The sequence below is a fragment of the Sinocyclocheilus grahami genome, unplaced genomic scaffold (genome assembly GCF_001515645.1).
Source record: "Sinocyclocheilus grahami isolate Dianchi unplaced genomic scaffold, SAMN03320097.WGS_v1.1 scaffold1004.1, whole genome shotgun sequence".
NCBI classification, from domain to species: domain Eukaryota; kingdom Metazoa; phylum Chordata; class Actinopteri; order Cypriniformes; family Cyprinidae; genus Sinocyclocheilus; species Sinocyclocheilus grahami.
This window is the reverse complement of record NW_015506183.1, coordinates 287,556-301,773: the sequence shown is the minus strand read 5'-3', so window position 1 is coordinate 301,773 and position 14,218 is coordinate 287,556. Positions and strand designations below refer to the sequence as shown.

Genomic DNA, 14,218 nt, shown 5'->3' with positions numbered 1-14,218 from the left:
AAAATGAAAAAGCTGTCATCATTTACTCACCCTCATGGAATTCTAAACCTGGATGACTGTCTTTCTTCTGTGGAACATAAAATAGGTTATTTTAAGAAATGTCTTAGTGTGCTTTGTCCATACAGTGGACGTTAATGATAGCCAAACTGTTCAGTTACCAATGTTATTTTTGGGTGAACTATCCCTTTAAAAGGAAAAACAACAACAACAACATATGCACGTCATTTTTCACTAGCGGTCTCAGACCTTTCCCACAGATGGCTTTTTACCATTTTCCACATGCTCCTCCTCGCCTACGCTCCCTTCTGGTGTCGTCCTTTCATATCCGTCCTCAGGCAGCGGTAAAGATCCCAGTCTGGGTCCAGAGGAGCTCTTGCTACTGGGGGTCTCAGAGTCCTCCACTCCACTATCATAGCAGCATTGATCAGGTGTCTGACTCACCACAGAAAATGTCACTCTTCTGAGGGGCTGCGGAGAGACACCGGGAGACATGGGATTAAACCATGATAGGTGACAGAAGGTATTACATCAGTGAAGATTATCTGTATAAGACCTAAAAGATTGATCTGACTTCACAATGATCTCTCACTGATACTCTGTGGATAAATAAATAAATCTATAAATAACAAACATGTATACAGTAGCATTATACTAAGAAATAAAAAGCATGTTATGGCACCTGAATATCACAAAGACTTGAAGTGGGCTCTTTTGACTTAATTAACCACCTGCAACATCCAGCCATAGCAACACCCTGGCAACCATCAATGTTGTTTTAAAATTATTTGTGTACTATTATAGTTTTTATTAAAAAAAAATTTTTTATTGAATTTTCTTTCTTTCTTTTTTTCTTTTTATATTTTCATATTCATTTTATCTTAATATATTCTGTTATGTGCGTTTGTCTTTGTTTTAATTGCTACTATTTATGTTTAATTTAGTTTTTATTAATTTCCAGGTAGTAGGGTTATTACAGTTAAATAAAACTAAAACTGAAACTGAAATTAAAACCATTAAAAAGTGACTTAAAATGTTTCATGTTATGTTCTCATTTTAATTTATTTTAACTTGGTCTACTAATATAGCTACAACAAAAACTAGAAAAATATAATAATAATAAAAATTGTGACATAGTTTTGAACAAAAGGCCAAAATGAAGTTTGTTATAGTTCACATCAGAAGAACAAAAATAAGTAAATCGGGGCTTTTATCTAAAATTTTCATCTAATATTTATATTTATATTTAATTTTTCAGCTTTAATTAACTTAATAAAAATGATTTTAATAGTAATAATAGTTTAATTATATTAGTTTTAGCTTTAATTAATCCTGTAAACCATAGGATCATGTTTTGCATTGAAAAGCACCAGTCACATTTTCTTCAGAAAATGTAAAAAATATAGTTATAAATATAATTAGAAACAAAACCTTTTATTACACCTTGCGGAATACTTCATGGCATGTGTTTTATGGCTTCATCTATGGGTGTGACTCCATCTCCCCAACCTAATCTCACACTAGAAAATCAGCACATTCAAGGTCTCCAACAAAATCATAAAGTCTCGTTGAGGTTGCCTGAAACCGAAAGGAGAAATGAACGGAAAGTCTACAGCCAACCAAACGAGTCCCACATTGTCCCTTCAGTGTCTACTGGAGCGATGACTGACAGCTGTTAGGAGAACTGCCTTATGAGAAGCACATTTATATGCTCCGGTGTCGGCCTTAATCAAGACAATGTGAACAGAGAGAGAAGGGCAGTGAGAGAGCGTGTTAAATGAACAGAGTAATTAACTGATGGTTTCATTTTTCACTGGGGGGAAGTGGAATCGTAACAGAGGGGAGAGAGAGTGATGAATCAGACTTTATGGGTGTCAGGTGTCAAATGTAGCAAGCGACAAATGAACATTAATAGAACAAATCATCTGTTTTGTCTGTGAGCCGGTGTCTGACATTGTTCTGCGGGACAGCAGTTTTTTAAAGGGGTCATGAAATGGAGAACAAAGGTTCTTGACATATACAATTCAGTAGGTTACTCCACAATAAAAATACTAAGAGGTTTACAACTCGAAACTAACTCCCCATTTAAAAAATATGAATTATTCTTTTCTACCCTCATGAAACGCCTGGATTTAAAAATAAGGAGAATCATCACATTACGATTAACCTCGATAAACGTGTCATCGTCGTATGTAATCAAGGAGGTGTGTTCTGAACATGTCTGTTCTTTCATCAATCACAAGAGCAATACTGCAGTTGGACACAGATTCGGGTCGAGTAAGACCGTTAAACTCAAGACGTTGTTCTGTCAGTGGACGTACAGAAAATAGACCTCCAAAAACTCTGCATAGCCTTCTTAAAGATCTGAGCATTAGAAAGCCATAGCATTTAGAAATGTAATGTATTTTTAATGATGTGCCTGAGCAACTGAAAGATGTTTGTTTGCTCTTCATATTTCACAACGGACTGTTTTGTGAATTATTCTAAACATGTTGCCAGTTTTTCACAATATCTTTTATTGAAAGATATGGCGGTTCCAAGCATTCTGTCCAGGTAAGGTACATTTATTTTTAGTCTTACAGTGTTTGTAATAAACATCAGTTTTTAAAAGGTCATGTGTTGCAAATGGTTGTATTGTTCAAATTTCTTCTGCCTCGGGCTCAAACATACGGCTCTATCACAGCATGTACCATCTCGAATATCAAAACACACGACATGCTGTATAGGATGGTATAGATACAGCACGATAAAGCCAATCACAGCGATCAAAGATAATGGCCCTTGAAATTGTGTGTGTTTTACTGAGAGTGAAAATGAGGATGGAAAATGATCATTTTAACAAATATTTGCAAAATTTTCAAACTTCATAAATTAACCTCAAGGAACACAATATAAAAATCTGAATGTTCCCTTTAAAAAATAAGCTTTTTATTCCTTATATTCTGTATATAGTATCATTTTCATATGATTCTATGTTGGATCTGGAGCATAATGCGTGATAATTTGATGCTAATGCTTACAGTCATTTCTAGAAGATCCTCGAATCTTTAATATTGTCTTTGTACCTTCCTGCATTGTGCACTTTTCTCCGTGTGCATCTCTGGAGGCACATAAAGACACACACACACACAAACACACTACTCAGCTTTATGTTGAGCCAATCAATGCAGTGCCCTTGACCCTTGCTGGAAGTCTCAGTGGAACGCTGTTTTATTGACCCATGATTTCCCACCATTGTTTACTAACTCCACTCCTCACTTTTCTCAGAATTTCTGCCTTTCAATTAAGACTGGGGGATCTCTTAACTCATACATCGAGCGAAACACTGTGCAGTTTCAGAGATGCATTATGTAAGTGCTTTCTCAACTGATGCGTAGCAACACAGAAAAGGGTTGCAGGTCTGTTCTGATTATAAACAGCAGGGGAAAACAATGCTGAATGGAAATTATAAAATGCAACTACCTTTTAATCGTATTCAGTCAGTATAGCATAATAAACAGCCTTATGAACTTTAGTGACGTCAACATTTACATGTATGCATTTGGCAGCTGCTGTTATCCGAAGCGACTCATACTGGATTCAAGGTATACTTTTTTTCAGCTCATGCATTCCCTGGGAATCGAACCCATGACCTTGGTAGAGACCTATGAAATGAACATTTAGCCAAATTCCGGGATACTGGTTGACTGGATTCCATGAATTTCTTGCACCATGATCTGCTGTTTGAGCTACAGAATGCATTTCAAAATCCATACTTCCAGTCAAACTACTGGTAAAGTATTTTGAACCAAATTCATCATAATTCAGCAAAACCAGTTGCTTTCTATGAGAACTGTACACGGTTGACTCATTTGACTGTACGAGGGTTGGACTAGAGGCTCAATAACATGGGTGGGAATATAAGCCTGTTTGCTGCATTGTTTTATCGGCACAGTGGAACCAATCAGATTACGGCGGATTTCATGTTGAATTACCAAGCCCTGCTGTCTTACGTTTGCCACTGTATACTGATTACCCAAGCCCAAGCTTCATTTGATTTGTTTTTTAATGAAGAGTAATTAACTTCATTTTTAAGCATGATATCTGCATTTAAATCAATTGCTAAAGAACACAGTTCATGAAGAACGTTTCAGATCATCGTAGAACATCATTTTATCCACACAGCTGCCTGAAGGGTTTCTACAAATTACCCACTGAATTGAATCTCACCTACTCATTTTTGAGGTTTCATGAGTAATGTCTCTATACAGTAGGTTGCTCCAAATAAGCTGCACATAATCAATTTTAGTTGAATATTTATCAGCTTATATGGCTGAGAAACAGTATAATTAGCCCTATTATGAGTGTGAGAAAGCAGCTAAAGGTTTGTCTCAAGGTTTGTCGTAGTTTCCTTGACAAATAGCGAGCCATTGTACTAAGCAGTTATCATTAAGCTTAGTTTTAAAGTGATTCTCACTGTCATTGTGTATTATCTGTTGAGAAACACTTTCAGTTAAAGCCTTGCTAACCTGTGGGTGAAGGTCTCTTATAGGAAGGGGGGAACATCACAAATGAGATCTCTTTAATATCTTTGTTTCTCTTAAGTGAGTTTAAATGGTGAATAAATGGAGCTGTTACTTGAGTCTTTTGCTTTTTTCTGAGAAAAAGGCCACTGTAATCTCAAGTGTGTCTCTTCGAGAGTTCTAGAAAAGGAAATTAAATAGACTTCATCAAGAACTCATATATGGTCTTCTTATCAAATTATTCCAAGGCCAAACAATCTGAATAGTGATATTCATGTTAATAGTATGCCATATAAATTTTATATTACTGTATGTCAACAATTTTGACTAATTGTATGTCTCTTTAATACACTACTCTTCAAAAGCTTGAGGTTTGTTAGATTTATTTTTAAGAAATGAATAGCAGAAAAATACATTATAGCAAAAGTGACAGTAAAACTATTACTAAAGATTTCTATTTCACACAAATGCTGTTCTTTGGAAATTTCTATTCAACAAAGAATCCTGAAAACAAAAAGTATCACAGTTTCCACAAAAATATTACACAATAATTTATTAATAATTATAAATGTTTCTTGAGCACCAAATCAGCATATTAGAATGATTTCTGAAGGATCATGTGACACTAAAGACTGAAGTAATGGCTGCTGAAAAACAAGCTTTACCATCACAGAATTTAATTAGGCCTACATGTTAAAATATATATTTTAAATTAATAATATTAACGTTAAAATATGTAAAATATATATATATATATATATATATATATTTTTTTTTTTTAACCCAAAAGTTTTGAATGGTAGTGTACATCTGAAACAAATCTTACACTCAAATGAAGAAGAACGTGAAACTTCACTCTCTTCTGAGCCATAAATCAAACATTTGAGTAATGAAATGTCCCTCTGGGCTCTTTAATATAATGCATATTTAGAAGCTGCACCTGTATATCATGCATGAAAGATATGTTTTACAGTATACTAACTTGAGTTTCTACATTTGTAGCACACATGCTATTCCATATTGTCACAATATGATTGGGCATAATATTTGCGTGGGAGACAGAAACTGAGAGCGCGTCAGTCACAGAGGCTAAGCTTTTGGCTTTGTGCTTGTTTGTGTTTGTGAGAGAAGAGTTTGGCTAAAGACACCGAGGTTTGGCTGTGTGAATGTGTGTGAAAAGCAGACTCTGGTTAAAGTCACAAAGGTTGGGCTTTTGGATGTTTGAGTGTGTGTGTTCTTGGGCCTTGGCTGGGGTCCAGTCAGTGCTGGTGGAGAGTGTGTCGTGAGGAGAGCAAGAGGTAAGAAGTGGTTGCGCTAGAATACACACACACACACACACACACACAGAGAGATATACAAGCGTGAATAAGCACACATTAACTGTTGCAGTGGGGTCATCGACTGCCTGCAATACAATGTCACGGAGGAAGACAGGCATCAGTGCCCCTTAGTGGCTGAAATCAAGCACTGTCAATTTCTCAAGCATGCTCTGAATGGAATGACATCAGTGCCTTCCTACACATTCTTTAGTAATGTTATTGTGCCTTAGGTCTGCTATACATTTAGATTTTTGTTGGATTGATACTTTTTATAACCTTATTTTTTGACAGTATAGAGGGGACATGATATGATAAGGAGCAGAAAAGGGACAGGGATTGAGAAATGACATGAGCAGAATTTGAAATCTTGTATCATGTGAACTAAAAGCTCCGACTATTAACATTATACTTAAAAAAAAAAAAGAAATTAAATGATTAAGAATTTCAAGATTATACGTCTGCCATGATGTCAGCATAATATTCACATACTGACTTAATTATAAGTCTTTCCTTTCTTAAAGGTATAGTTCACCCCAAAATGAAAATTCTGTCATTATTAATTACTCACCCTCATGTCGTTCCAAACCCGTAAGACCTTCGTTCCTCTTCGGAACACAAATTAAGATATTTTGATTAAATCTGAGAGCTCTCTGACCCTGCATAGACAGCAACGCAACTGAAACGTTCCCAGACCCAGAAACATAGTAAGGATATCGGTAAAACAGTCCATGTGACATCAGTGGCTCAACTTCAATTTTACGAAGCAACGAGCATACTTTTTTGTGTGCAAAGTAAACAAAAATAATTACTTTATTCAACAATTCTTCTCCCCCAAGTTGCTGTCTTCCGCCATTTTGGAGAGTATCACGACACATGCGTGCGCTTTCCCTGAACGTAAACAAGGCGCGGTGCATGTGTGTTCTCCATCTGCAGCGCTGTTTACGTTCAGGGAAAGCGCGCGCATGCGTCGTGATACTCTCCAAAATTGAGAGTATTTCATCAAAAATAGCTTAATTTGTGTTCTGAAGATGAACGAAGGTCGTACGGGTTTGGAATGACATGAGGGTGAGTAATTAATGACAGAATTTTTGGGCGAACGATGTCTTTAAGGGTACATTTACACTGACACCGATTTGCTAATTATTTATATTGATTTAAACGCAAAACACATGAATTAAATTCAGGGAGAATGCATTAAAATTGATCGAAAGTGATTCACTTATTAAAGCACTATTATTTCCACAGAAATATTAAGCAGAACTTGAAGGATCATGTGACACTGAAGACTGGAGTAAGGCTGCTGAAAATTCGTCAGGAATGCATGTCAACATATTCTGTTACACCAAATACACAAAATAATTATCTTTAAAAAAGCATCATATGACCCCTTTAAGGCTTTTATACACATTCCGTGACCTTACCTTGAGTTTTCGCCATTATAATTAGTTTAATGAAGCCAGACGTCTGACTTCTGTCAGAGCGCCACTGCTGAGTCAAAGGCAAACAAGTATAAGCACTTAATTCCAAGAGGAACCAAAGTGCATCGTCTGAAGCAAAGCTGTTTAACCAACCACACAGCATTTGGGACGGATTAAGCTCTTGAGTTGAGGGCAAACTAATCCATACGTGATTGGGCTTTGACTGAATAAAAGATAATGATTAGGTACATGTCTGACAGACGTCTCTTGTCTTCCTGGTTCGTTTCGCTGAGAACAATGCTCAATGCTTAATGAGGGTGTCCTGATGTTAACAAGCACTGTATGTGCGTGGAAGTGATATTTATGGCTTTCCCCTCATCATCGTCTCAGACTTCCACATAAATGTCTCCATTGTGCTTTACGATGTAAACAGGATGCTTTAGCTACAGCTTTGCCTTCATATGTTTGTGTGTGTGTGTTGTGCATAAGAATTGCACATGTGTGTGACTGGGTATATGGTGAGACAGAGAAATTTAATGAATACCCACTTGTGACGAAAAGCTGCACCCACACTCTCGCATGCACATACAGCATCCCCTATTGTCCATTTTATACTGACCATCAACCGAACAAAGCAGTTCTGTTACAGACGCAGGGAGAAAAACAAAAACACAATGAAGTGAATAAGGATGTCTTGCAATGTGTGTATAATGAGCTGTATAAGTATGTCCCGTGCCGGGTGAGTTATTTTCACACGCAGATGAGCTCATGCTATTTCAGACAGCGTTTTTAATCAGTTATGCTACATGCAGTTTTTCCATCGAACATATGCACGCACAATCCTGGCTCTGTTTCCTGTCAGAAACTTGTCACGGAGTTGACAAACTGCGAGATGAAAAATACGTAATCATGCCATTTGCACAGTCTCTGAACGCATAACAATAAATTCGCACACACCTACACTCAGCGGTCCAGGCAGCGAACAAACCCCTGTGACACACATACATTTGAACCGAATGTCTCACGACATGCTGAGGTTGCTGTTACAATAACCTCAGTGTGTGTATGCGTGTGACACAGAGGGGCGTTATTAGGCAGAGCACACTACACTCTTTCAGTCTGCCCCCCATTCTCAGTTCCTCTCAGACGCAATCGCTCATCTCTGTGAAGCCTTCATCATCTAGGTTCATCTCATGACGTCCACTGTGAGAATAGGCCCTTTCTGTGATAAAGGCATAATTATCTTCATCTAGTGTCGGGGAGTAGTTAACTAAAAGTAGCCACATTGCTAATTTAAAATGCATTTTTTCAGTTGTGAGTGAGTTTTTCCACCAAGTAAAGATGTAATGTACAAAACAGCAAACAAATTGAGGTACTAATCAAACATTGTGGGGTAAATATCTTCTTTCTCTGTCTCACATTTGAAAGACTGAATCATTTTAGTGAATCAGTTCACCTGAATGGTTCATTTAAATGCACCGGTTCAATAAAAAAGATGCATAGATTAATTCCTGTCCGTGTAGCATTTTCCAGCCATATAGAACATTTAATCATAATAATTATAGCAATACATTTTCAAAATAAAATTATGTTTTGTTAAATGTTATGTAATTTAATGGAACTGATTCATTTGTGTCCATACACATATGTCTGTGCTGCAATTTTTCATTTTCTAGCCATATAAAAAAATGTGATTATCATATTTATAGCAATAATTATTCAAAATAAAATTATGTTTTGTTTTGTTATGGAATCAAATAATGCATTAATTTGTGTCCATGCACAAATAATTTATCAAAATAAAATTATATTTTGTTAAATGTCACTGTTAACCACTACGTTTTTAATAAGAAGTCTGTTGTTTTCTATTAAGTTGTCGTTTTATGGAATTTTGTGTAAATAGTGTAAATAAATGTAGTATAAATGCCATCCATCATTGTACTAAACTAAAATTAAATTAAATTAAATTAAATTAAATTAATGGCAATATATTTAAAAAGGAGTAGCTAACTAACATAGCTCAATACAGTTTAAAAATACTGTTTAGCTCTCCATTCCCTCTGCTACCATTTTTTTTCTACTGTCGTTTTAGGCCATAAAATATTCAGACCATTAAATACAAACATTAAATCACTCTGCACTTTAATAAATACCAATCCAGTGGAATAACGGCCAGCATAAACCATCATAAAGACACCTGACAATATAGACCCCGCTCTTTAAAGACCAGGTTGTTGTAAATATCAATTTCATGAGTTCCAGTGTTCATTTTATCTTTGAGTGTGATAAATGTTAAATGATTTGGTTTGCTGTCCACAGTGAAGTGCTTGAGCCCACCCCCACCTCCCGGACGTGTTTAATTATAGAAATTAAGGTGGAGTCAGGGTGGTGGAGGGATGCCAGAAGAACTATCAAAGGAGTGAGCTAAGCAGCTGTGTATATATCCTTTGTGACATGATTAGCAGAATGAGATGATCACGCTCCTCCTGAACATCCATTTGGAACTCGGTTATGATGTTTCATGTATCTGTTATATACCGTATACATACAGATGTCATAATTATTTGTTATTTTTCACCTCGTTCCCAAGAGAGAAAGTAGACAGATGAAATAAAATGAAGAGAGGAACAAAATCAGGACACGACCCAAAATTCAAACCATCGTTTCTCACATGAAAACCACAGCTCAATGTGTCTGACCACTAGCCCGCGGCTCAAACAAATGTCAAAAGTTATGTGGAATATCATGCTGTACGTTTTATCAGATCCGAATATATCTGATGGCTTACAGGGCTCCTGAGAGAGATTGTTGTTCATGTTTTCTCATGAAATACTAAAACTGTCACAACTACTGTGTTTTAAGGAATGCTGATATAACCTGAGAGGTCAGCGATCGTGGCCAGATAGAGACAAAATACGATACTACAAAAAAGCTAAAAAAGGTTAGTTCAGCCAAAAAAATGAATTACGGTCATTATTTACTCACCCTCTTGCTGTTTCAAGCCTGTTTCACTAACCCTAAAAGCTTAGAACAGAACAAAGTGGGGGGAAAACAGCTTATAGTCCTGCCTCTGGAAATAAACAATATAGAAGAAAAAAAATCAATCCATTTAGAAACAATAAACAACTGCAGCCCACAACTCAGCACTAACGATGTGTGTGTGTGTGCAGTATGTGACACACACACACACAGAGGAACAGGCCCACAGGCCGTGGCTTGCCCACACACTCATTTTCCACCAGTGGGATGAGACGGAGGGGGGCGGACGACTCTATAGTGGTGTATCCAAGGAGAACGACAAGTAGTTTTTCTTCTTTTGCAGCAGAAGCACAGCAGAGCAAAACATTATATCTATAGTGTTCCTATAGTGTGTCTTAAATGGTAAAATATTCAAATAACTAAAACAAACAAACAAACAAACAGCAAATAAAGAGTACAATCTGTGGTTTTATGCATTATAATGTCACAGTAGAATATCTGACCGCTTCCAAGACTGTAGTTTATAGATGGACTGCATACAATGTGAGTAATCAATAAAACAAGTTTATTTTATTTGAGTGACATGCTTTCCAAATGTACATACGTGAATAAATCTCTTGGTTGGACATGCTCCAACCAAGAGTTAAGATATTTCCACTAAGTTCAGAAGAATGTTCTTAAGTGCAATTCTTTAAAAATATTGAAGAGGTTCTCAGAGATGTTCTTGAGAACATCTTAATTTTTTTTCTTCAGAAGAAAATGACAGTTTTTATCTGACTGAATACATGGCTGAATGACTGAGAAACTCACACTTCAAGGGTTGTCTATTTGCACTTCCTGCATATTACCCTAATAATCATAATTAAGCGTGCACACTATTTTTGTTGTGACCAGATTGACTGGTGCTCGGCTTAGCATTTTTTAATGTACTGTATTTTTGAAAAGTTACTTTTAAAGAGCCTGTCTAAAGCGGCAGCTGTGCTCTCTTCCAAGTGAACGCTTCTGGTATGTGTGTCCATGCTGCTACAGTAAAGTCGCCCTGTGTATGGGCACATTCATATGCGCTGAATACTGCAAAGATTATGTCGTATTTATAGGCTAAAATTAAAAACGAGCTCCCTATCTGACTCGTTTTTGTAGAGTTGCTACTGAATTTTGAAGTCAGCAAAAATTATGTCGCATTACACATAATCATGACCTGTCATTGTTTACATTATCAGTCATCGCTTTCAGTTCAGAAAACTTGTGCACATCCCTATTAATAGTCCTACTATGTATTATATGTAGCTAGCGTTGCTGTAATGCTTAAATATAACAATTAATTTAAAATAACCCAATAAATTCATTAAATCATTAAGTCTGGGGCCATCCATAAGAATTATTTACTATGATTTTTAAGAAGATTCTTTTCAAGAATTTGAATTCTCCTTAAGTTTTGTAAAAAAGATAAGAACAACCTTAAGAATAATTTTTGGGAATACAAAATATTGAAGATAAAAAATAAGAAGAAAATGGCAGTTGAGAAGACTTTATTTTTTCTTAAGACTGTTTCGTGAATCCGGCCCCTGGTTCACAGGCCTAACAATGTGATGAAAGGAGGACAGCAAATCTTGTCTCCCTGTTTTTATCTTTTTCCCTTCCTGAGCTTTCCTTTAGCAAAAAAAAAAAAGCTGAGCCAAGGTATAATCCCTACTTACAGTCTTATAATTAAGTGTGCAAGTCCAAACAGACTAAAACGCTAATTACAGACTGTGCCCTTTATTCTTTGTTGTGCATACTGATACATTGTGCATATGGAATGTCAGCGTGATCTCATTAGTGTTTGCATGTAATGTGCTGTGCTAGCACACAAATAATTCAAAGTCAGTGTATTTATAGTAAATGGAACTAATGTTTACATTTTAACAAAGATACATTTATTTAATAAACATATGCAATGCATTAACCTAATTTGACATCATACTGTAGCTATTTGAAATTAAGAATACTTGAAACCCTTGTGAAAGCACACACACAAATCAATAAATACTCATTAAGCCCCACCAAAATGGCAAACAACTTTAGTTGTAATTAAAAAATCCCACAAAATCACTTAAATTTATAAATAAATACATTTAAATTCAAGATTTCTCCAACATTGTTAAATGACCAGTTTACTTGAAAATGAAATGAAAATGCGTCTCCAGTCTTAATGAGTGAGTCATTGAATCATTAATTTAACCGATTATATATTATTAATTAAGATTAATGTATATATATATATATATATATATATAAAAACTGTTCTCTCTCTTTTTTCTAGTATTTATTTATTACCTATTACATATTTACTATCTCTTTTTTCTTTCATTATTCAGGGGTTTAACTATGCATCTCTCTCTCTCTTTCTCTGACAGGCAGTGACAGAAACAGCCTGGGGTCTTTGAATAAAAGATGAATACTCAGGCTGGTTCATGACACTGGGGTAACCCTGAACTGTAACTGTAGAACCACAGACCTACAGTCAGACCACAACAAAAGGATCACCCCACGAGAACCTTCAGTACGGGGAACCGGGGAATTGGAGAGCCGGGTTAATGCCGGCTCAAATATGAATGCAATTCAGTAAGAGCTGAATAGGAAATGACACTGGGACTCTAAATGCTTGAGCTTTTCCACTCAATACCAGCAGTGTGCTGAAGACACAATACACAGGGCTTACAAAGAGGTGTGTTATTGTGTGGGTTTGTTTGTTTAATTGGCTACTCTTGTGTGTGTTTCGTTTTTGTGTATGTGTGTGTTTAATTGTAAGAGTGTGCATTTGTGTGTGTTATTTTGCATGGAACTGATGCCTTTAGAGTGCAGCCAGCACAGGAATATCTCTAAATAATAGCCATCGAACATTTGGCCAGATGATATTTTGGCTGCAGAGAGGTGCATCATTGAAAGATTATGAAGAATAATTCTGATCCCAGCATTTCCATTAGCATCTCTTTACAAAGGTATAGGTATTTATCTAGTCAACAAAATTACTGACAAAAATGTTTGTTGACAAAGTTTTTTTTTATTATTGGTTATCAACAAGGGCTGAAAACTATTTGATTAAAGGGGTGGTACGTTGCGATTTCACTTTTTTAACGTTAGTGTGTAATGTTGCTGTTTGAGCATAAACAATATCTGCAAAGTTACGAAGCTGAAAGTTCAATGCAAATGGAGATATCGTCTTTTAAAATTCTGGCAGTTTAATGCCTACAAAAACGGCTGGTAGGGACTACAACAAGTTACTTCCCGGGTTCGTGACATCACAATCCCCGATAAACCCCGCCCTTGGGAAAAGGCAGCAAAGGGGGCGAGGCCATGCTGCGCTGCTTTAGAGAAGAGGAAGAGAAAACTAGTTGCATGTAAAAATCTATTCATATATGAATTGCGATTCTGTCTTCTAACGATTCCAATGGATTCACAGGTTTCAAAATCAATATTCAAAAGCAGCAGTTCTCGATACTGTTCCTCGCGTTGCCCTGCTCTTCCGGGTTCGTGACATCACAATCCCCGATAAACCCCGCCCTTGGGAAAAGGCAGCAAAGGGGGCGAGGCCATGCTGCGCTGCTTTAGAGAAGAGGAAGAGAAAACTAGTTGCATGTAAAAATCTATTCATATATGAATTGCGATTCTGTCTTCTAACGATTCCAATGGATTCACAGGTTTCAAAATCAATATTCAAAAGCAGCAGTTCTCGATACTGTTCCTCGCGTTGCCCTGCTCTTCACACACTCAACAAACAAAAAACATAGGCCTACCATTAAAAGCCATGCTTGCACAGGTTCTGCGCGATCCTCTTCAATAATATCCTCTTCTTCTCAATCGGACTCAAACCGATAAGCGATATTAATGATGCCGTTGTTTACAATACAACCGGAGCACATCCCACTGAGGTGAGGGGCGGGACATTTAGACACGCATTAGAGGCGGTTTAGCCAATCACAACACACTGGGCTAGCTAACCAATCAGAGCCCATCGCCTATT

General features: G+C 36.6%; 1 protein-coding gene across 1 annotated transcript in view; it reads right to left on the bottom strand.

Moving 5' to 3' along the window:
* LOC107565483 (protocadherin-9-like) overlaps positions 1–14,218 on the bottom strand; it is an 85,136-nt gene that overhangs the window by 1,813 nt on the left and 69,105 nt on the right. The window contains exon 4 of the mRNA XM_016250723.1: positions 270–468. Coding sequence (XP_016106209.1) covers positions 270–468 — 199 coding nt within the window. The remainder of the gene's footprint in view (positions 1–269; positions 469–14,218) is intronic.